Genomic DNA, 20,919 nt, shown 5'->3' with positions numbered 1-20,919 from the left:
GGGCCAGTCCCTTCCCTTCTCTGGGCCTCAATTCCCTCCTCTGTAAAATGGGAATGAAGACGGGGAGCCTCCTGTGGGGCAACCCGATGACCCTGTCTCTCCCCCAGCGCTTAGAACAGTGCGTGGCACATAGTAAGCGCTTAACAAATCCCAACATTACGAGCCTCAGATCGTCAGCCCCGCCGCCTCAGGGCGGGCTTCCCCTCCCCGCCAGGCCGCGTCGCGTGGCCCAACACCGCCCCCACCCCCCCCCGTGCGTGATGACGCCATGACGCCGGTGCGTGTCGCGGCGCCGAGGGGGCCGGCCTGGCCGCTGCCGCTCTCCCAAGATGGCGGCTCCTCCGGGCGAGTACTTCAGCGTTGGGAGCCAGGTGTCGTGCCGGACGTGCCAGGAGCAGCGGCTGCAGGGCGAGGTGGTGGCCTTCGACTACCAGTCCAAGATGCTGGCGCTCAGTATCCTTTCCCCCCCGCCGAGGGGGAGGGGCCGCGGCCCGGGCCCGGGGGCCACCGCCGGCCGCGCGCTGCTGAGGGAGCCCCCGCCGGCGCATGCGCCCTGGACGCCCTGCCCCCCCCCCCCACTCTGCCTCTCAGGCCCCAGGCCGGGGGGTGACCAGGAGCCCCACCCTTCCTGGGGGAGGGGGAACAACAGTCCTGCGACCCCCCTTTCCAAGGTGGGGGGTCGTCTCACGTGCTGGAGGGGAGGCCCACCGAAAAGGGGGTGCCCGTCTGGTCGAAAAAGGTCAGATCCTTGCCTTTTGGGGGGGGGATGTAGAGTGCCTGCCCCTCCTGCGGCCCCCCACTTTGCTGAGCACGTGGGGGTTCGTTCAGTATTTATTGGGCGCTTACTAGGTGCAGAGCACCGTCCTAAGCGCTTGGAATGGACAGATCCGTCACGGAGACAGTCCCTGCCCTATGACGGGCCCACAGTCGAAGGCGGGGAGGCAGCGAGGAGATTGGTCCATTCCAAGCGCTTAGTCTGCACCTAGTAAGCGCTCAGTAAATACTATTGAATGAATAGTAATCTAATAATCTATTGTTAAGCGCTTACTAGGTGCAGAGCACTGATCTAAGCGCCGGGGTAGACGCGAGAGAATCAGGTCGTCCCACGTGGGGCTCACAGTCTTCATCCCCATTTTGCAGATGAGGGAACTGAGGCACAGAGAAGTGAAGTGACTCGCCCACAGTCACACAGCTGACACGTGGCAGAGCCGGGATTCGAACCCATGACCTCGGACTCCCAAGGCGGGGCTCTTTCCACTCAGCCACGCTGCTTCTCGAATGAATGAATGAATGAATGAATGAGACCTGGACCAGCCACCCACCTGTTCTCGGGGAGGGTCACCACCCCGGAAACGGCGGTGGAATGGATGATGATGCTCATAATCGTGCTGTCTGTTCATTCAATGGTATTTATTGAGCGCTTGCTATGTGCAGAGCACTGGACTAAGCGCTTGGAATGGACAGTTCGGCAACAGAGACCACCCCTGCCCAATGGCGGGCTCACAGGCTAATCGGTTGATAACGGATAATTGTGCTATCTCATAATAATAATATTTAAGTGCTGACCTGGGGGGGATACAAGGTCATCAGGTTATACCATGTGGGGCTCACAGTCGTCACCTCCCCCCTTTTACAGATGAGAGAACTGAGGCCCAGAGAAGTGAAGTGATTTGCCCAAAGACACCCAGCTGACAGGTGGCAGAGGTGGGATTAGAACCCATGACCTCTGACTCCCCAACCCGAGCTCTTTCCACTGAGCCACGCTACTTCTAATGAGCCGTAATGAGAATAATGAAGTTGTCCCACGTGGGGCTCAGTCTTCACCCCCATTTTACAGATGAGGGAACTGAGGCCCAGAGAAGTGAAGCGACGTGCCCAAAGTCACAACAATGTCGGTATTTAAGCGCTTACTATGTGCCGAGCACTGTTCTAAGTGCGGGTAGATACAGGGTAATTAAATTGTCCAATGTGAGGCTCACAGTCTTCATCCCCATTGTACAGATGAGGGAACTGAGGCCCAGAGACGTGCCCAAAGTCACACAGCTGACAAGTGGCAGAGCCGGGATGAGAACCCATGACCTTTGAGTCCCAAGCCCAGGCTCTTTCCACTGAGCCACGCTGCCAGGCACCGTACTAAGCGCCGAGGTGGATACACCCAAATAGGTTGGACGGCGGTCTGTTCCACGTCGGGCGCACAGTCGTAATCCCCATTTTACAGATGAGATCACTGAGGCGCGATGAAGCGAAGCGACTTGCCCAGCGTCCCACAGCGGATGAGTGGCAGAGCCGGGATTAGAACCCAGGTTAGAACCCAGGTCATTTTGACTCCCTTGTCGAGACGGGGGAGCAGATAGTACCAGCGGTTTTGCGTTGGGACTTGAGGTTTTGATGCCTTTTCCAAGGGAAACTCCGGACCAGCGGGGCACCCCGGGTTGGCCTTCTGGTTTCCCAGATGTGTTCCGATGGGTAACCACCTGTTGCTCTTCTCCCTGGAGAAAGCCAGAGAGGGATTTGGGAGGCTGACCTCCCAACAGAGGCATTCTCTCTTTCCAAAATACGTGTTCTCTCTCGGCTCAGTGGGGCCGGCTTAGCCTGACGGAGAAGTACACACAGCCCGGCTTCTGGGCTCCATCTGTTTGAAGACAGACCCCCGCTTCCACTGCTAGGTCGTTCGCTGTACACGCAGGGAGGAGGTGGGAATAAATCCCGGTAAGATCTCCCAGTTTCTTTGTCCATTTGGGGCCAGCGGACCAAAACTCCTTTGGTATCCAAAGGATGCTGAGATTTGGACTGCTTAAATGAGGAGTGGGATACTAATTATGGTATTTGTTAATTGCTTACTATGTGCCAGGCACTGTACTAAGCGCCGGGGTGGGTCCAAGCAAATCGGGTTGGACTCAGTCCCTGCCCCATGTGGGACGCTCAGTCTCAATTCCCATTTTACAGAGGATAACTGAGGCCCAGTGAAGTGACTTGCCCAAGGTCACCCAGCAGACAAGTGGCGGGTCCAGGATTAGAACCTATGACCTTCTGAGCCCCAGGCCCGTGCTGTATCCACTATGCCTTCGTCGTGGGGGTGGCCATCTCCAAGCGCTTCGCTCTCTTTAAACGATTATAAAGGACACATTTGAAATAATGTCTGTCTCTCCCTCTAGACTGTGAACTCGTTATGGGCCCGGTACGGGTCTGCTAGTTCTGTGGTATTTCTTCATTCAGTCGTATTTATTGAGCGCTTACTGTGTGCAGAGCACTGTACTAAATGCCAGCAGTGCGGCAACAGAGACGATCCGTCCCCAACAACGAACTCACAATCTAGAATAATGATTGTACGGTGTTTCACACGCAGGAAGCGCTCAATAATCTAGAATAATGATGGTATTTGTCAAGCGCTTACTATGTGCCAAGCACTGTTCTAAGCCCTGGAGTAGATACAAAGTAATCAAGTTGACCCATGTAGGGCTTACAGTCTTGACTCCCCATTTTCCAGATGAGGTAACTGAGGCCCAGGGAAGTGAAGTGAGCCCGTTATTGGGCAGGGATCTTCTCTGTTGCTGAATTGTCCATTCCAAGCACTTAGTACAGTGCTCTGCACATAGTAAGCGCTCAATAACTACTAGTGACTGAATGAATGAAGTGATGTGCCTAAAATCACACACTGCGTGTACCCTCCCAAGCGCTTAGTTCAGTGCTCTGCACGTAGTAAGTGCGCAGGAAGTACCATTGATCGACTGATTCCTTAACTGGGCCTTCCCCTCCAGAGTGTTCCTCTTCCAGCGGGAAACCCAACCACGCAGACATCATGCTCATAAACCTACAGTATGTTTCAGAAGTGGAAATAATTAACGACCGCACAGAAACCCCGCCCCCCCTAGCTTCACTCAATGTTAGCAAGGTAAGGAGCCGGTTGTGGCTAGCCGGAACGGTCGGGGGTGAGTCTCCTCGGTGGGGAGGGCTGAGGGGTCAGGACTGGTCTCGGAGGGTTGAAGGTGCCCGCGTAATCCACGGGCGACGGAAAACGTGGCAGGGACCGGCTCCCTTCTCTGCAGGCTTTCCTGCTTGCAGGGGGTCTTCCAGATCAGGGGGACGGTCCTCAAGGACGTTGGTACTTATTCAGCGCTGGAGTAGATAATGATAATGATAATGGTATTTAAGTGCTTACTGTGTTCTAAGCACTGAGGTAGATACAAGGTAGGTTGTCACACGCAGGGCTCCCAGACTTAATCCCCATTTTACAGATGAGGTACAGAGAAGTGAAGTCACCCAGCTGACAAGTGGCGGAGCTGAGATTAGAACCCAAGACCTCTGACTCCCAAGCGCGGGCTTCGTCCACGTAGCCACGCTGCTTCTCTTTGTTAGCTTTATTTGTTAAGCGCTTACTATGTGCCAGGCACTGGACTAAGCGCTGCGGTGGGTACAGGCAAATCGGGTCGGACACAGTCCCTTGTCCCACGTGGGGGGGTCACAGTTTTGTTCCCCGTTTTACAGGTGAGGTCACTGAGGCCCAGTGAAGTGACTCACCCAATGTCACACAGCAGACAAATGGGAGAGTCGCGATTAGAACCCGTGACCTTCTGATTCCCACAAGGGAGAACAGGGATTTTTTATCTGCATTTAACAGATGGAAAATTGAGGCCCAGAAGGGTGAAATGACTCTACCAAGGCCACCCAGCAGGTTGGTGGCAGATCTGGGAGGAGACCCATGATCTCCCAGCCCCGTGTTCTTCCCGCTAGGCCAGGCTGCCTCCTGGCAGGCAACATTACTCCCCAGATAAGTTAGAGAGACCAGATCTTTGTCCTTTCCTCATTCGGGAAAGAGATGGGGCTCTGCTAAGCGTCTCCTGGGGGGCCCTTGGCAGGGAATCGAGAACCACACCTGGGCCACAGTGAGGTAGGTGAGTAGATTGTGGGTCTGTGAGTGTAGGCATGTATGTATTTGAGCGAAGAAGCTGTGCTGTTGGTGGGTTGGTTTAGCGTGAGCCCATTGAACGGTGTTTCACACGCAGGAAGCGCTCAATAAATACGATTGAGTAAAAGCTCCTGTGTAGCTGAGTGTACTTAAAACAGCGCTCTGCACGCAGTCAGTGCTCAAATACAGTTGAATGAGTGAATGCAGGCACAGACCCTTCCTTTCGGACCGTCGGGGGCGGCTTCACCCCAGAGCCTCTGCACCACCTTCCCAGGAAGGGCTTGTTGGCCGACAGGTCGGCCCAGGGCCGGGTCCGCCCAGGGGTCAGTGGGGGTGAGGCTGGGCTACCACCAGCCCCCTTGAAGCCACCGTGGCCGGGACCTCTCACTCTTCCAGAGCCTCGTGGGGGACGGGGCCGGCCCTCGGCCTGGTCACGCTCAGTCCCCGGGACAGACGCTCAGCCCCCGGGACAGACGGCGGGGGGACGAGGGGAGGAGGAGGAAGACGAGAAGGGGGCGGGGGCCGCCTCCCCAGAGCTGGATCAAGGAGAACCCTTCTGGCGGTGAGGGAGCGGTAGCCCGGCCTCAGTTCCCATGAGGTGGCTTTTTTTATTATTATTATTATTAATAATAATAATGGGAATCAGCGTGGCTCAGTGGAAAAGAGCCTGGGCTTCAGAGTCAGAGGTCATGAGTTTGACTCCCGGCTCTGCCACTTGTCAGCTGTGTGACTGTGGGCAAGTCACTTCACTTCTCTATGCCTCAGTTACCTCATCTGTAAAACGGGGATTAACTGTGAGCCTCACGTGGGACAACCTGATTACTCTGTATTTACCCCTTAGAACAGTGCTCTGCACATAGTAAGCGCTTAAAAATACCAACAAACAAATACCAACATTATTATTGTTTGTATTATCAGTATTCAGCATTCCCTGTGTGCCAAGCACTGTAGTAGAGGCTCACAGTCTTAATTCCCATTTTTCAGATGAGGTAATAATAATGGTGATATTTGTTAAGCGCTTACTATGTGCCAGGCATTGTACTAAGCACTGGAGTGGATACAAGTAAGTCGGACTGGATGCAGTCCCTGTTCCTCATGGGGCTCACAGTCTCAATCCCCATATTACAGATGAGGGAACCGAGGCGCAGAGAGGTGAAGTGACTTGCCCGAAGGCACACAGCAGACTAGTGACGGAGCCGGGATTAGAACCCATGACCTTCTGATTCCCAGGCCCGGGCTCTATCAACTACGTCATGCTGCTTCCCACATTCAGCCGGGACAGAGAAGCAAACCCACGCAAGACTCACATAGTGCTCCTTCTCCCCCTCCACCCCTAAAAACACACCCCCCCACCCCCCCATCCCCTTTTACAGATAAATAGGTCCAAAGAAGTGAGGTGACTGGCCCAAGGTCCCACACAGCAGGCAAGTAGCCGAACTGGGATTAAAACCCGGGTCCTCTGACTCCCAGGCCTGGGCTCTAGGCCACGCTGCTGCTAGACTGTAGCCGGAGACCAGAAGCTTGTTGTGGGCAGGGAATGTCTGTTATACTGTTGTACTGCACTCACCCAAGCGGTTAGTACAGTGCTCTGCACACAGTTCCTTCAGTCACCGTATTTATTGAGCGCTTCCTGTGTGCAGAGCACTGTACTAAGGGCTTGGAAAGTACAGTTCGGCAACAGATAGAGACAATCCCTACCCAACACCGGGCGCACAGTCTAGAAGGAGACAGACATCAATACCATCAATATAAATAGAATTATAGATATATACACATCATTAATAAATAGAATAATGAACAAGCACATATATACACAAGTGCTGTGGGGGAAGGACGGGGGTAGAGCAGAGCGAGGGAGTCGGGACGATGGGGAGGGGAGGAGGAGCAGAGGAAAAGGGGGGCTCAATCTGGGAAGGCCTTCTGGAGGAGGTGTGCTCTCAGTAGGGCTTTGAAGGGGGGAAATGAATAAATGAATGTTTGCTTCCTCAAGGAGGGACTCCCAGGTCTGCGTGGTTGGAGAGATTGGAGAAGAGTAGTGGCTTTTGTGAGGGTCCAGTGGAGAGGCGGGTGGGATTCGTTCATTCAGTCTCTTTACTGAGCACCTACTGGGTGCGGAGCGCTGTACTAAGCGTTTGGCAGAGGAGGGTAGAACATACAGATTCCCTGCCTACAAGAAGCTTACAGTCTAGAGATGGTACAGAGTCCCCATCCCCCCTGAGGGTGGAGGGGCCTTTCCTTCCTCATTTTGGGAAGGCTTTCCCCAGTCGGCGTGGTGTGCCAGCGTGCCAGGGAGACTCACGTGCCCGGGACGGGTGGTCGATTGTACGGCAGACCCTCCCCACCCATGACGGAGGCTGCCCCAGCAGGGGAAGCCCACCCTGATTTACTCAGCTCCAGCTAAGACAGCCTCTGGGCCTCTCCCCTGGGCTCCCCTCCGTCCAAGTCTTCCTCAGGAAATTGTGATATTTGTGAGCCCCTTGTAAGACAACCTGATGACCTCGTTTCTACCCCAGAGCTTAGAACAGTGCTTGGCACATAGTAAGCACTTCACAAGTGCCATCATTATTATTAAGTGCTTGCAGCGGGGCACAGTGGATAGAGCAGAGGCCTGGGAGTCAGAAGGTCATGGATTCTCATCGCGGCTCTACCACTTGTCTGCTGGGTGCCCTTGGACAAGCCACTTTGCTTCTCTGGGACTCAGTTACCTCATCTGCAAAATGGGGATTAAGACCTTGAGCCCCTCGGTGGGACAGGGACTGTGTCAAACCCGATTTACTTGTATCCACACCAGTGCTTAGAACTGTGCCTGACACACAGTGAGTGCTTAACACATACCACAGTTATTATGTGCCAGGCACTGTACTAAGTGCTGGAGTAGATAGAAGATAATCGGGTTGGACACAGTCCCTGTCCCACGAGGGGCTCACAGTCTCAATCCCCATTTTGCACATGAGGGAACTGAGGCACAGAGAAGTAAAGTGACTTGCCAGAGGTCACCCAGCAGGCAAATGGCAGAGCCAGGATTAGAACCCAGGTCCTCTGACTCTTAGGTCCAGGCTCTATCCACTAGGCCACTCTGTAGAGCTGGGGAGCTCTGGGAACCCCCACTGAAGGTTGGGGAAGGGATAAGCTTGGGGGTCCCAGAGATTGGGGGGCAGCTCTCAACCCTGAGGACCTGGGCTGGGGGTCTTCCTCATCCTGGTAGCCCCCTCAGGTCTGGGAAAACCAGACTCAGGCCCGGGAGAGAGGCAGAGGGAGATAATAATAATTGTGGTATTCATTAAGTGCTTATTATGTGCCAGACACTGTTCTAAACGCTGAAATGGACGCAAGTAAATCGGGTTGGACAGAGTCCCTGTCTCACGTGGGCCTCACAATCTTAATTGCCATTTTACAGATGAAGGAAGTGAAGTCCAGAGAATAATAATAAAAATGATGGTATCTGTTCAGCGCTTACTTTGTGCCGAGCACTGTTCTAAGCACTGGGGTAAATACACGGTTGTCCCACGTGGGGCCCACTGCCTTATCCCCATTTTACAGTTAAGGTAACTGAACCACAGAGAAGTTAAGTGACATGCCCAAGGCCACACAGCAGACAGGAGGCGGAGCCGGGATTAGAACCCACATCCTCAGTCTCCCAAGCTCGTGTTCTTGCCACTAGGCCATGCTGACTTGCCTCGGGTCACACAGCAGACCAGTAATAATAATAATAATGTTTGTATTTGTTAAGCGCTTACTATGTGCAGAGCATTGTTCTAAGCGCTGGGGTAGGTACAGGGTAATCAGGTTGTCTCACGTGAGGCTCACGGTGAATCCCCATTTTCCAGATGAGGTAACCGAGGCACAGAGAAGTGACTTGCTCACAGTCACACAGCTGACAAGTGGCAGAGTCGGAATTCGAACCCATGACTTCTGACTCCCAAGCCAGGATTAGAACCCAGGTCCTTTTGACGGCTCTGCTTGGGCTCTATCCACTGTTAGAGTGAGATGCGAGCGGCCCGGTGCGGAAATGCCAGTTGAACGGGGAGATGAAGTCAAGAGACCGGCAGGAAATCGGGGAGGAGGTGTGATTTCGGAAGGGCTTCGTAGATGGGGAGAGCAGCCGTCTGTGACGGGGGAGAGACTTTTGGGCAGGCGGGAGGGCGTGAGCAAGGGGTCGGCAGCGGGAGAGCAGAGAATGGGGCAGAGTGAGGAGGGTGGCGTGAGGAATGGAGAGTGTGAGCTGGGGTGCAGTGGGAGAAGGGCGTGGGGTAGGTAGCGGGGAGAGAGGTGATTCAGATCAAGGGTCAGTTTCTGGTTGCGGTGGAGAGGAACGGGCAGCTGTTAGCGCTTTTCGAGGAGTCTTCAGTCAATCGTACGAGAAGCAGCGTGGGCTAGTGGTCAGAGCCCGGGCTTGGGAGTCAGAGGACCTGGGTTCTAATCCCGGCTCTGCCACGTCTGCCGTGTGCTTTGGACAAGTCACTTCACTTCTCGGGGCCTCGGTTCCCTCACCTGTAAAATGGGGATTAAGAATGTAGGCCTCCAACCCGGTTAGCTTCTGTCTACCCCGGTGCTTAGAACTGTGCTTGGCATATAGTAGGCGCTTAATGAATGCCACAGTTATGTGTTGCGCGCTGACCGTGTGCAGAGCACTGTACTCACGGGCCTGGGAGTCAGAAGGTCAAGGGGTTCTAATCCCAGCACTGCGTCTTGTCTGCTGTGTGACCTTGGACAAGTCACTTCACTTCCTCTGTACCTCAGTTCCCTCATCTGTAAAATGGGGATTAAGACTGTGAGCCCCATGCGAGACAGGGACCGTGTCCAACCCGATTTGCTTGTGTTCCCTTCCGGCGTTTAGTACGTGGCAGCGTGGCTTAGAGGTAAAAGCATGGGCTTGGGAGTCAGAGGACGTGGGTTCTAATCCCGGCTCCGCCACTTGTCTGCTGGGTGACCTTAGGCAAGTCGCTTCACTTCTCTGTGCCTCAGTGACCTCATCTGTAAAATGGGGATTAAGACCGAGCCCTATGTGGAACAGGGATGGTGCCCAACCCGATTAGCGTTTATCTACCCCAGCGCTTAGTACAATACTAAGCATTTAACAAATACCATCATTATTCCCCCTCTAGACTGTAATCTCGTTGTGGGCAGGGTACATGTCTGCTAATTTTTTTGTTTTGTGTGCTCTCAAGTGCTTAGTACAGTGCTCTGCACATAGTCAGCGCTCAGTAAATATGATTGACCTGGCAACCGGGGGTAGAGACCCGTTGTAGTGAGAGAAAAGCTGGCTGCTCTGGAGCCAGCTACTCGGGTCGGGGGTCACTCAGTGGCCGGCGAGGGGAGCGGGCTGGGCATGGCTCCGGCCAGAAGAAAGAGCCCAGTCCTAGAAGTCAGAGGTTCTGACCCAGACCCTGCCCCTTACCTGTTGTGTGACCTTGGACAAGTCACCTACCTTCTCTGTGCCTCAGTTCCCTCATCTGCAAAACAGGGATTCAGTTCCTGTTCTCCCTCCCACTTGAATGTCAGCCCCGTGTGGGACCTGATGATCTTGTATGTACCTCAGCGCTTAGTACAGTGCTTGGCATATCGTGAGCGCTTAACAAATAGCACAGTTAGTGTTTTATTATCCACTTCCCTCCCCTCTCGACCACCGCTCTCAGCAAGGGGTACGTGCACCGGAACACATGGGAGACTCTTTTATTAATAATAATAGTGGTACTTGTTAAGGGCTTACTAAGTGCCAAACACTGCTCTAAGCGCTGAAGATGACACGAGTTAACGAGGTTGGACACGGTCCCTGTCCCATGTGGGGCTCACGCTTTTATCCCCATTTTCCAGGTAAGGGGACTGAGGCCCAGAGAAGTGAAGCGGCTTGCCCAGAGTCACCCAGCAGACAAGTGGTGGAGTCGGGATTAGAACCCAGGTCCTTCTGACTCCCAGGCCCAGGGCTCTATCCGATGGGCCACGCTGCTTCGAAACCTACTGTCGCTTTATTGAATTTCCCCAGGGTGTTTGTGACTGCAACACTCCCCGGAGGAGGAATGAAGGGAGGAAGTCAGGGCGACGCAGAAGGGAGTGGGAGAAGGCAAAGGGGGACTTAGTTAGGAAGGCCTCTTGGAGGAGATGGGCCTTCAGTAAGACTTTGAAGGAGGGAGGAATCATTGTCTGACAGAGATGGGAGGGGAGGGGATGTTCTCTTGGGAGAGATGGCCGGCCTGGCTTACTGGACGGGGAAAGAGGGAGCGGGCAGGACCTTGGGTGTTGTTGGTGAGGGCTTCCAGGTGGAGGAGGAGTTAGTCGGGCCTCCACTTGGACCGGAAGAGTGCCCCGGGTGTCTTTGGTTACGGGGCTCAGAGCGGAGAAAACCGAAATCCCCAGGGAGCTCCCAGGCCTCGATTTAGCCATCAGGTTTGACCCTGCGGACCGTGTCCCGGGGCTGCCCGCAGGGTCCGGGCCGGCCTCCGGGAGAGGGGCTCGGCCGTGGGGCCGGAGCCGAGGGGAGCGGAGAGGCGCCGGCCGGCCGACGGTGGCCTGCGTCCAGCCTCCCCCGTACGAAACCAACTCCTGACCACCGGCCTTGAAGCACCTAGTCAGGTTTGCCTGCCCCCGATCTCACTCATCTCCCACTGTGGCCCAGCCCGCACACTCTGCTCCTCTAGCGCCAGCTTGCTCACGCCGCCTCGATCTCATCACTCTGTCAGTCATATTTAATGAGCGCTTAGTGTGCAGAGCACTGTACTAAGCACTTGGAAGAGGACAATATAACGGATAGCCGCCGCCAGCTCTCTCACCCCCTTCAAAGCTTATTGAAGGCCCATCTCCTCCAAGAGGCCTTCCCTGACTAAACCCCCCCTTTCCTCTTCTTCCACTCTCTTCTGCGTCACCCTGACTCGATCCCTTTCTTCATCCCCCCTCCCCGCCCCACACTACTTAAGGCCATATCCGTCATTTATTCATTTATATTAACGTCTATCCCTCTGGAGTGTAAACTCGTGGGCAGGGATTGTGTCTGTTTATTGTTTTATTGTAATTTCCTCAGCACTTAGTACAGTGCTCTGCACACAGTAAGCGCTCAATAAATACAGTCGACTGACTGACCTTGTGTGTCCACCCTCCTCGCACTCACGGACCCCGCGCCAGCCAGCCGTCCGGGTGTCTGGTGGCCCAGCTCAGGTCCCTCGGCTCCTTGGCTGACGGTCCAGGCCACTTGTTGGCCACCGCCGTGACCGGGCCAGTGGGTCCACTGGGTGACCAGGCAGGGAATGTGTCTGTCATTATTAACGATGGTATTTAATAATAATTATAATTATGGTATTCGTTAAGCGCTTATTTGCCACTGTTCTAAGCGCTGGGGTGGATCCAAGCAAATCAGGTTGGACATAGTCCCCTGTCCCGCAGAGAGCTCCAGTCTTAATCTCCATTTTACAGATGAGGTAACTGAGGCACAGAGAAGTCAAGCGACTTGCCCAAGGCCAAACAGCAGGCTAGTGTTGGAGCCGGAATTAGAACCCATGATCTTCTGACTCCCAGGCCCGAGCTGTTGCCACGACACCATGCTGCACATACTATGTGTTAAGCCCTGCTCTGAGCACTGGGGTAGATACACGCTAATCAGGTTGGACCCAGTCCCTGTCCCAAAGTCTCAATCCCCGTTTTACAGATGAGGGAACTCGATGGGATCCTACCATCCGCCCCGACCCACCGGTGTTGGAGCAGCGTCCCGAGGTTCTGCCCTGCTCGGCGGGCCACGAGATGTGCCGAGCGGGAGAGAGCTGCCGGCCGGGCAGCGGTGGCCACGAAGCTTTTCAAGCTGTAATTACACTTCCACAATTAGGAGTGGCTAGTAAAAGTGATGAGGGCTAATTAGGACATCCGCCCTGTGCCGTCATCTCCGTCAAAAATGAGCTTTCCCGAGTTTCCGGGCCCCGTGCTGCCCAGGCGGTGCCCGGAGGCGGGTGAGGGGCACCTCGGGTGTCAGGTGGGCCAGAGCAAGTCACTTCATTTCTCTGGGTCTCAGTTTCCTCATCTGTGAATTGGGGATTAAGACTGTGAGCCCCACGTGGGACAGGGACTATGTCCAACCTGATTAGCTTGTATCTTCCCCAGCGGTCAGTACAGTGCCTGGCCCATAGTAAGCACTTAACAAATGCCATTTAAAAAGAAAGGGGGGGTGGTGGCTGCCTTCCCCAAGGCCAGCTGCCCGGTCTGGCTCTCAGGGTCCGAACATCCCTGCCCTTGCAACCCCAGCCAGGGAAAGGCACCGCCTCCCCTGGAAGATGAAGGGGCTCGAGCCTCTTGGGGTTGAGAAGCAGCGTGGCTCAGTGGGAAGAGCACGGTCTTGGGAGCCAGAGGTCATGGGTTCCAATCCCGGCTCAGCCACTTGTCAGCTGTGTGACTGTGGGCAAGTCACTTCACTTCTCTGGGCCTCAGTGACCTCATCTGTAAAATGAGAATTAAGATTGTGAGCCTCATGTGGGACAACCTGATGACCCTGTATCTACCCTGGCACTTAGAACAGTGCTCTGCACATAGTAAGTGCTTAACAAATACCAACATCATTATTATTATTATTAATAAAGGCAGCCCCCCATGGCCGCTTCAACCTTCCCCCACCCAAGGCTGGGTGCTGGCCGTGGACCACAAGGCCTGGACTGGCCAACTTGCCTCCCTCCTCCTTCCCTCCTTGCAAGCGAAGGGCATCCGACCTCCCCTTCGCCACCGGCTCATCTGCCCGCCTGGCACTGCCCACTGCCCCTGATCCTGCCCAGATCACACCCCATCCTCCGCCGCCTGTCACACAAGACTGGTGGCTCACAAGCAGCTTGGCCCTAATGGATAGAGCCTGGGCCTGGGAGTCAGAAGGACTTGGGTTCTAATCCTGACTCCGCCACATGTCTGCTGGGTGACCTTGGGCAAGTCACTTCACTTGGCCGCAGTGACCTCATCCATAAAATGGGGATTAAGGTTGTAAACCCTCTGTGGGGTAGGGGGGACTGTGTCCAACCCGATTAGCTTATATCTACCCCAATCCAGCGTTTAGAACAGTGCCTGGTACATAGTAAGCACTTAACAAATACTCTCTATAAAAAAAAACCTGTCCTCCATAGACCGGCAAGGACCTTTTTACCTTCTTTCCAGTGGCTACGGTACATGCTAAGTGCTGACTTTGTGCCAAGCACTGTGCTGAGCTGCTGGGAATTCATTCATTTATTCCGTAGTACTTACTGAATTGATGGAGTACTTACTGTGTACAGAGCACTGTACTAAGCACTTGGGAAAGTGCAATACAATAATAAACAGTGACACAGTGAGCTTACAGTCTAGAGGCGGGGAGACAGAAATCAGTACAAATAAATAAAATGACAGTTGTGTACTTAAGTGCTGGGGGGCGGAGAGCAAAGGGAGCAAATCAGGGCGACGCGGGAAGGAGTGGGAGGGATAAGGAAAAGTGGGGCTTAATCTGGGAAGGCTTCTCGGAGGAGACGTGCCTTCAGTAAGGCTTTGAAGGGGAGGGAGAGTCGTCGTCTGTCGGATTTGAGGAGGGAGGGCGTTCCCGGCCAGAAACAGGATGTGGTCCAGGGGTCAGCGGCGAGACAGTTGAGATCGAGGCCCAGTGAGAAGGTTAGCGGCACCAGAAGAGCGAAGTGTGCGGGCTGGGGTGTAGAAGGAGAGAAGCGAGTTGAGGTAGGAGGGGGGCAAGGGGATGGAGAGCTTTAAAGGCCGTGGTGAGGAGTTTTTGTTGGATGTGGAGGTGGATGGGCATTGAGGAGGGGGGTGACATGTAGCAGAGTGAAGTGTGGACTGGAGTGGGGAGAGACAGGAGGCTGGGAGGTCAACAAGGAGGCTGATGCAGTAAACCAAGCGAGATAGGATGAGTGATTGTATTAACTTGGTAGCAATATGGATGGAGAGGAAGGAGCGGATTTTAACAAATTTCATTCGTTCATTCAATAGTATTTATTGAGCGCTTACTATGTGCAGAGCACTGTACTAAGCGCCTGGAATGGACAAATCGGTAACAGATAGAGATAGTCCCTGCCCTTTGACGGGCTTACAGTCTAATCGGGGGAGACGGACAGACAAGAACAGTAGCAATAAATAGAATCAAGGGGATGAACATCTCATTAAAACAATAGCAAATAAATAGAATCAAGGCGATGTACATTTCATTAACAAAATAGGGTAATGGAAATATGTACAGTTAAGTGGACGAGTACAGTGCTGAGGGGATGGGGCGAGATGATCAGATTGGACACCGTCCCTGCCCCACCCGGGGCCCCCCACCTAAGAGGGCGGGGAGGGAAGGAGGGAGAGCGGAAATCTTATCCCCATTTTCTAGATAAAGGCAAAATGACCTGTCCGAGACCACCCGGTGGGCAAGCGGCTGAGCCGGGATTGGAATTCGGGTCTCCCGACTCCGAGTCAGGTGCCCTTCCCACTGGGCCAAGCTGCCTGAATATTAATAATAATCATTATGGTATTTGTTAAGTGCTTACTACGTGCCAGGCACTGTACCAAGTGCTGGGGTGAGTGCAAGCAAATCGGGTTGGACACAGTCCCTGCCCCATGTGGGGCTCACAGTCTCAATCCCCATTTTCCGGATGAGGAAACTGAGGCACGGTAAAGTGAAGTGACTTGCCGAAGGTCACAAAGTTAAGTGGCGGATCCGGGATTAGAACCCATGACCTTTTGATTCCCAGTCTCGTAATCTATCCACTATGACGGGCTGCTTCCCTGCCTTGGCGACTTGAATCGTCCCAGTTCGACTGTCAACTTAAGGGAAGGGCCCTGGCTCTCTTCCTACAGTAGGTACTTAAGGGATAGGGGTGGGCTGTTGCAGTTAGTGCTGGTCGTGATAATAATAATTTTAATATTTGTTAAGCACTTACTATGTGCCAGGCACTGTACTAAGCGCTGGGATCGATACAAGCTAATCGGGTTGGACACAGTCCCAGTCCCACATGGGGCTCACAGTCTCAATCCCCCTTTTACAGATGAGGGAACTGAGGCCCAGTGAAGTGACTTGCTCAAGGTCCCACTGCAGACTAATAGCGGAGGCAGGATTAGAACTCAGGTCCTTCTGACCTCCCAGGCCTGGGCTCCATCGACTAAAGCCCCGCTGAGGGAGAAGCGGTGGAGGAGGGGCTGTTTGTCGGGGAGCGAGGGAAGGGGGTTCCCCCGGGCCCGGGCTCGGGGACCGAGGAAGCAGGTCCGGGGCCTTTCCTCAGGTGGTGGGGGTGGCCCTGAACACGGCCTTCTCCCCTCACTACCCCGGGGTCACCCCGGGCCACCAGCCCACATCCCCTCGTCCTCAGGGAGGAGCCCCCTCCCCCTTTGTGGCTCCCCCTGTGGTTACCACGGTTGCCGTAAGCGATGCGGGCAGCTCTGCTTCCTGAAACCCCCTGCCGGGCTCCTTTCTGGCCCCCACCAGGGCTCTCTAGCTGGGCCTGGGTTCTCCTGGACTCTGGGGACCCTGCCCTTCCCCTGCCCTTTCCCCGCCCTTTCCCCCTCCCCCTTCGTGCTCAACTAGGGTGGGACCAGAGAAGCCCCCCGAAGAGCTGGAATTGCTATTGGGTTTGTGGCAGTGTCTTCCCTCTGCTTCTCATCCTCCGTACCCCCACCACCCCCAGCCCCAAACAGTTGGAGCTCTGGCTGGCTTCTTCTTTCATTCATTCAATAGTATTTATCGAGCGCTCACTATGTGCAGAGCACTGTACTAAGCGGTTGGAATGTACAATTCGGCAATACGATTTCTTCTCCTCCTTCCTCTTCATCTCCCACCCCCCACCCCAAGCCCCTGCTATGCTCTCCTCAAGCGTTTAGAGAAGCAGCGTGCCTCACAGCGGGCCTGAGAGGCAGAAGGACCTGGGTTCTAATCCCAGCTCCGCCCCTTTCTGCTGTGGGACCATGGGCAAGTCACTTCTCTGGGCCTCAGTTCCCTCATCTATAAAACGGGGATTAAGACTGTGAGCCCCACGTGGGAGAAGAACTGGGTCCAACCCGATTAGCTTGTATCCGTCCCAGCGCTTAGTACGGTGCCTGGCTTGAAGAAAAGGCTTAACAAATGCTATTATTAAAAGAAAAAAATTTAAAAACAAGCGCTCCAAGAAAGTGAGGGCCCCTTCCCCAACCTAATCACCGCTTCTCCCTCAGAAGGCAGGGGTCTCTGCCCCTGTGGGGAAAGACTAACCCAGAATGTCTCTGTCTGTCTCTCTCTCACGCACATGCGCTCTCTCTCCTCCCCACAGCTTGCCAGCAAAGCCCGGACGGAGAAGGAGGAGAAGCTGAGCCAGGCGTATGCAATTAGTGCTGGGGTCTCCCTGGAGGGCCAGCAGCTCTTCCAGACTATTCATAAGACGTAAGTCCGGCGAGCGGGCCGGCCGGGGGAGAGGGGGTGTTCCTGGGTCCAGTGGCCCCAACTGGCACCCCCTTGGCACCCCTGGAGTCCGGCGGGGACGGTGACCGGGCTGACCTGACCCAGTTGAGCCCGTGAGAGGCCTTGGAGGCTTCTGGAAGCTGAAGGTTTTGGGTGAGGGGGTCGGGCGAGGGGGTGGACCCAGAGCCACGGAGTGGAGGGGCCGGGCGGGGCCCACCCTGGGTTGGCACGGCGTGGCTGAGAGTCCGGGCCCCGGGGCGACTTCATCCGTCCTCTTGTCTTGTAGCATTAAGGACTGTAAATGGCAAGAAAAAAACATCGTAGTCATGGAAGAAGTGATCATCGCTCCTCCTTACCAAGTGGAGAATTGTAAAGGCAAAGAGGGGAGTGCCCTGAGCCACGTACGCAAAATAGTAAGTGGCCGAGTCGGGGTGGCGGAAGGTCGGGGCTGGGTGGGGGGCGACGACACGAGGTCCAGACCCATCCTCGGCTGGCTTCCCCCCCTCCCCCCCGGGGAGGCAGGATGCCGACGGCCCCAGCCCTCCTCCGTTTCGTAGGATGTGAGAGGGAAGATTGAGACTGAGAGCCCCACGTGGGACGGGGACTAGTGTCCAACTCGATTTGCCCGTATCCACCCCAGCGCTTAGTGCAGTCCCTGGCACATGGCAAGAGCTTAACAAATACCACGGTTATTATTGTTGTTAATTGCAAGCGGTCGGGACTGCTCTCCGCTCCACGTCCTCTGCTGAAGGGCCACAGGAGAGGCTGGGAATCCCAGTGGAACTCAGCCGCTAACCCTGTGACCTTGTGGACTGCGTCCAACCCGATTAGCTTGTACTACCCCAGCGCTCAGAACGGTGCCTGTCAGAGTCAGCGCTTAATAGATACCGTCGACCAATCACACGTGCGGTTTGAGCGCTGTCGCCTTTCAGGGCACTGTACTAGACCCATGCCAGAGGGCAGTGCAGTTGGCAGGCACGGTCCCTGCCCTGGAGGAACCGACGGTTAGCGGGGCGGGGGAAGGCGGCACCCTCCTTTCCTCTCCCTTCCGTGGCAGATGGGGGCAAAGGGACGGGAGAAGCCCGAGGTCCGGGGACCCCCACCCTCCGCCCAGCAGCCCCCTGGAAAGGACGGGAGACCGTCCGCTTCCTCCCCAACTCTGGCTCCCCCTCGGTTGGGATGGGTCTGGTACAAAGCTGGGCCTCACCCTCCTCCTTTCCCTCTGTCGTGTCTCTCCCTTCCTTCCCCGTGTCCCCTCCCTCCTCCGTTCCCTTCCCTCTGTCCCCCCCCCGCCAGGTCGAGAAACATTTTAGAGATGTGGAAAGCCAAAAGGTAATGCAGCGTTCACAAGCACAGCAAACACAGAAGGAAGCGACTCTGTCATCCTGAGTCCCGCACAACGCACACCGGGCGGGGGGGCCTGTCCAGCGCCCCGGCCGGCCGCCCGAGCCGCCGGAACCACCGGGACCCCCGGGACCGCCGGACCCAGAGCCGGGGTTGGGGGGGGAAGGGGAGGGAGGGGGGGTGGGAGGGGAGGGGGGGGAGGGCGCCTTTGTTTCCTCATGGCTCTTTAACCCGGAGCCACCGATTCCAAACCTTAGACTTTAAAAAACCCCACATGACCCCCTCCCCTGCACCAAATGAGAATAATTTAAAGACGAATCATTACTTGACTAACAGCCTCGCCTCTCTTGTCCCCGTCCCCCCCCCCCCCCCCAGGATTCTTTCCTTCCTCCCGGAACGGTCACTTTGTTCATTTTATTTTTCCACTCCGCCCCTCCCGTTTTTATCAGCGGTCGCCCCTCGCCCTCCGAGCGAGCCGCGGGGAAGGGAGGAAGCCACCCTCTCCCCGTTCTAAAATAAAAGAAACAATCTGACTGTGAACTTCAGCCGTGGCGGGGAGGGGGCACACCGGCCGGCGGCGGGGGAGGCCCACACTTTTTAAATTTTTTTTTTTGGTCTTCCCCCCCCCACCCAGGGCGTGGCTTGAATTAGTTTTATTTTTCTTATCTTTAAATATATATATGAAAATATATATGAGAAAGTCCTCTCCGTATTTTCTGCTTCTTCCAGGCCTCTGTGCAGGTTCATGGCCAGCATCCCTGCTTCCTGCCCTCCCCCCGCCCCAGCGGAATTGGTGGCCGGCGGAAGAGGGGCCACTGGCTCAGAGCCGAGTTGCAGGGAAGAGAGGACCTGGGATGGGGTGCTGTGGGAGTCTCGCCCGGGGCGGAGGGCCCCGGGCGGGAGCTCTCCCTCTCCTTGCCCTCCTTCCCCATCCCCCCTTCATGGTACTGGAAGCGATCGCAGACCGCAGTCACGTCTCCCTGGCAGGCTGGAGAGACAAACCTTTTCTCTTTTTGAGCCCAGCCCCGCACCCAGGTGACGCCCTCCCCGGGGCCCTCCCTCCCCGGCTCCGCGGGCCAGCACTGGGCGGAGAAGGCACCTTTGCCCTCCCTTTGCCCCCCCCCCCCCGTACCTGCTGACTTCCCCCCCCCCCCCCGCTTGCCCTCCCGCCTGCTTCCCCACCCCCAGCCCGAGGTCCTTACAAGCCAGCCGGCTTGTATTTGAGCAGGCCAAGCAGCGGGCTGGCCAGCTTGGCTTTCTCTGCCAAGTGCCAGGGGGGGCACCCTGGTGGGGCAGAGCCGGCCAACCTCATCTCCAGATCCCCGGGGGCCGCGGGTAACAGTCGCAGAGCCCGGGGGTCTGGCTTGGGGGGCTCCCTGGGGTGAGAACAGCAGGGTGGGCTCTCGCCATGATCTCCCTCTCCCCTCACTGGGTTCCATCTTGTTTGCGCTCTCTCTCTCTCCCCCCCCTCCCACCTCTCCTGCTCCCCCCTTTGGTTTTTAAAATAATGGATCAAAACGAAATAATTCAAGCCCTGCCTTTAAAAATGAGAATTTTTTTTTTTTTTTTTTTTTTTTTTTTTAGTATTGTTTAGCAAACAATAAAACCCGGATTTTTTTAACCATCAGCCGTCTCCATGGGTTTACCTGTGCTGGGGTCGGGTAGGGGGAGGATGGGGGAGGACCCCCAACAGTCCTGCCCAACTCTCCTCTTTCCCTTTCCCTTCACGGGCACCTGGACTGCCCATCCGGATGGAAGCCACGGGTCCTGGGGTCAGAGCGGCCCCCGGACTGACTGCGGAGTCAGTCGTGCTGGAGCAGAATTTCTGCTCTTATTGGTTTTGGCTGAGCAGCCAAAACCCCCACGTGCCATAGGGCGGAGGCAAGCGGATCGGACGGGGAAGTTGGCACCCTGGCTCCACCTGGGCAGCTGCTTTATACCCTGCCCATCGTGGGGCCGGGCACCTGTTCCCGCTTCAGCCCAACTGGAAGCGGGTGGGGCCTCCCTGAGGTGGCCTTTGAGCCGACAGGAAGTGGTTTTTCTCCTGACTCAACAGGGGCCCTCCCTGGCTCTAATAATATTAATAATTGCTATATTTATTAAGAGTTTACTGTGTGCCACACACTTTCCCTGCCCCACATGGACCTTACAGACGGGAGGGAGCAGGGGTATTGAATCCTCATGTTGCCCCCGAGGGAACAGGCCCAGAGAAGGGAAGCAAAGCAGCATCGTGTAGTGGACAGAGCTCGGGCCTAGAAGTCGAGATGATGGATTCTAATCCCAGCTCCGTCACTTGTCCGTTGTGTGACCTTGGACA

General features: G+C 55.5%; 1 protein-coding gene across 1 annotated transcript; it reads left to right on the top strand.

The window, feature by feature from the left end:
• The first annotated feature begins 288 nt into the window (after positions 1 to 288).
• On the top strand, positions 289 to 18,748 carry LSM12 (LSM12 homolog). Its single transcript, XM_029075562.2, has 5 exons — positions 289 to 453; positions 3,759 to 3,892; positions 17,131 to 17,240; positions 17,545 to 17,671; positions 18,555 to 18,748. The coding sequence occupies exons 1-5, from the start codon at positions 330 to 332 to the stop codon at positions 18,645 to 18,647; spliced, it is 588 nt and encodes a 195-aa protein (XP_028931395.1). The 5' UTR covers positions 289 to 329; the 3' UTR covers positions 18,648 to 18,748.
• The last annotated feature ends 2,171 nt before the right edge of the window (positions 18,749 to 20,919 follow it).

Source organism: Ornithorhynchus anatinus, chromosome 11, assembly GCF_004115215.2.
Source record: "Ornithorhynchus anatinus isolate Pmale09 chromosome 11, mOrnAna1.pri.v4, whole genome shotgun sequence".
NCBI lineage: Eukaryota > Metazoa > Chordata > Mammalia > Monotremata > Ornithorhynchidae > Ornithorhynchus > Ornithorhynchus anatinus.
This window is presented reverse-complemented; position numbering and strand designations above follow the sequence as displayed.

What these genes read in the sequence shown, in the direction of transcription:
- LSM12 (XM_029075562.2), top strand. Translation starts at nt 330, where the DNA reads ATGGCGGCTCCTCCGGGCGAGTACTTCAGCGTTGGGAGCCAGGTGTCG. An exon ending in GTCCAAGATGCTGGCGCTCA is followed by an intron (nt 454 to 3,758) that starts GTATCCTTTCCC and finishes CTTCCCCTCCAG; the next exon opens with AGTGTTCCTCTTCCAGCGGG. An exon ending in CTTCACTCAATGTTAGCAAG is followed by an intron (nt 3,893 to 17,130) that starts GTAAGGAGCCGG and finishes TCCTCCCCACAG; the next exon opens with CTTGCCAGCAAAGCCCGGAC.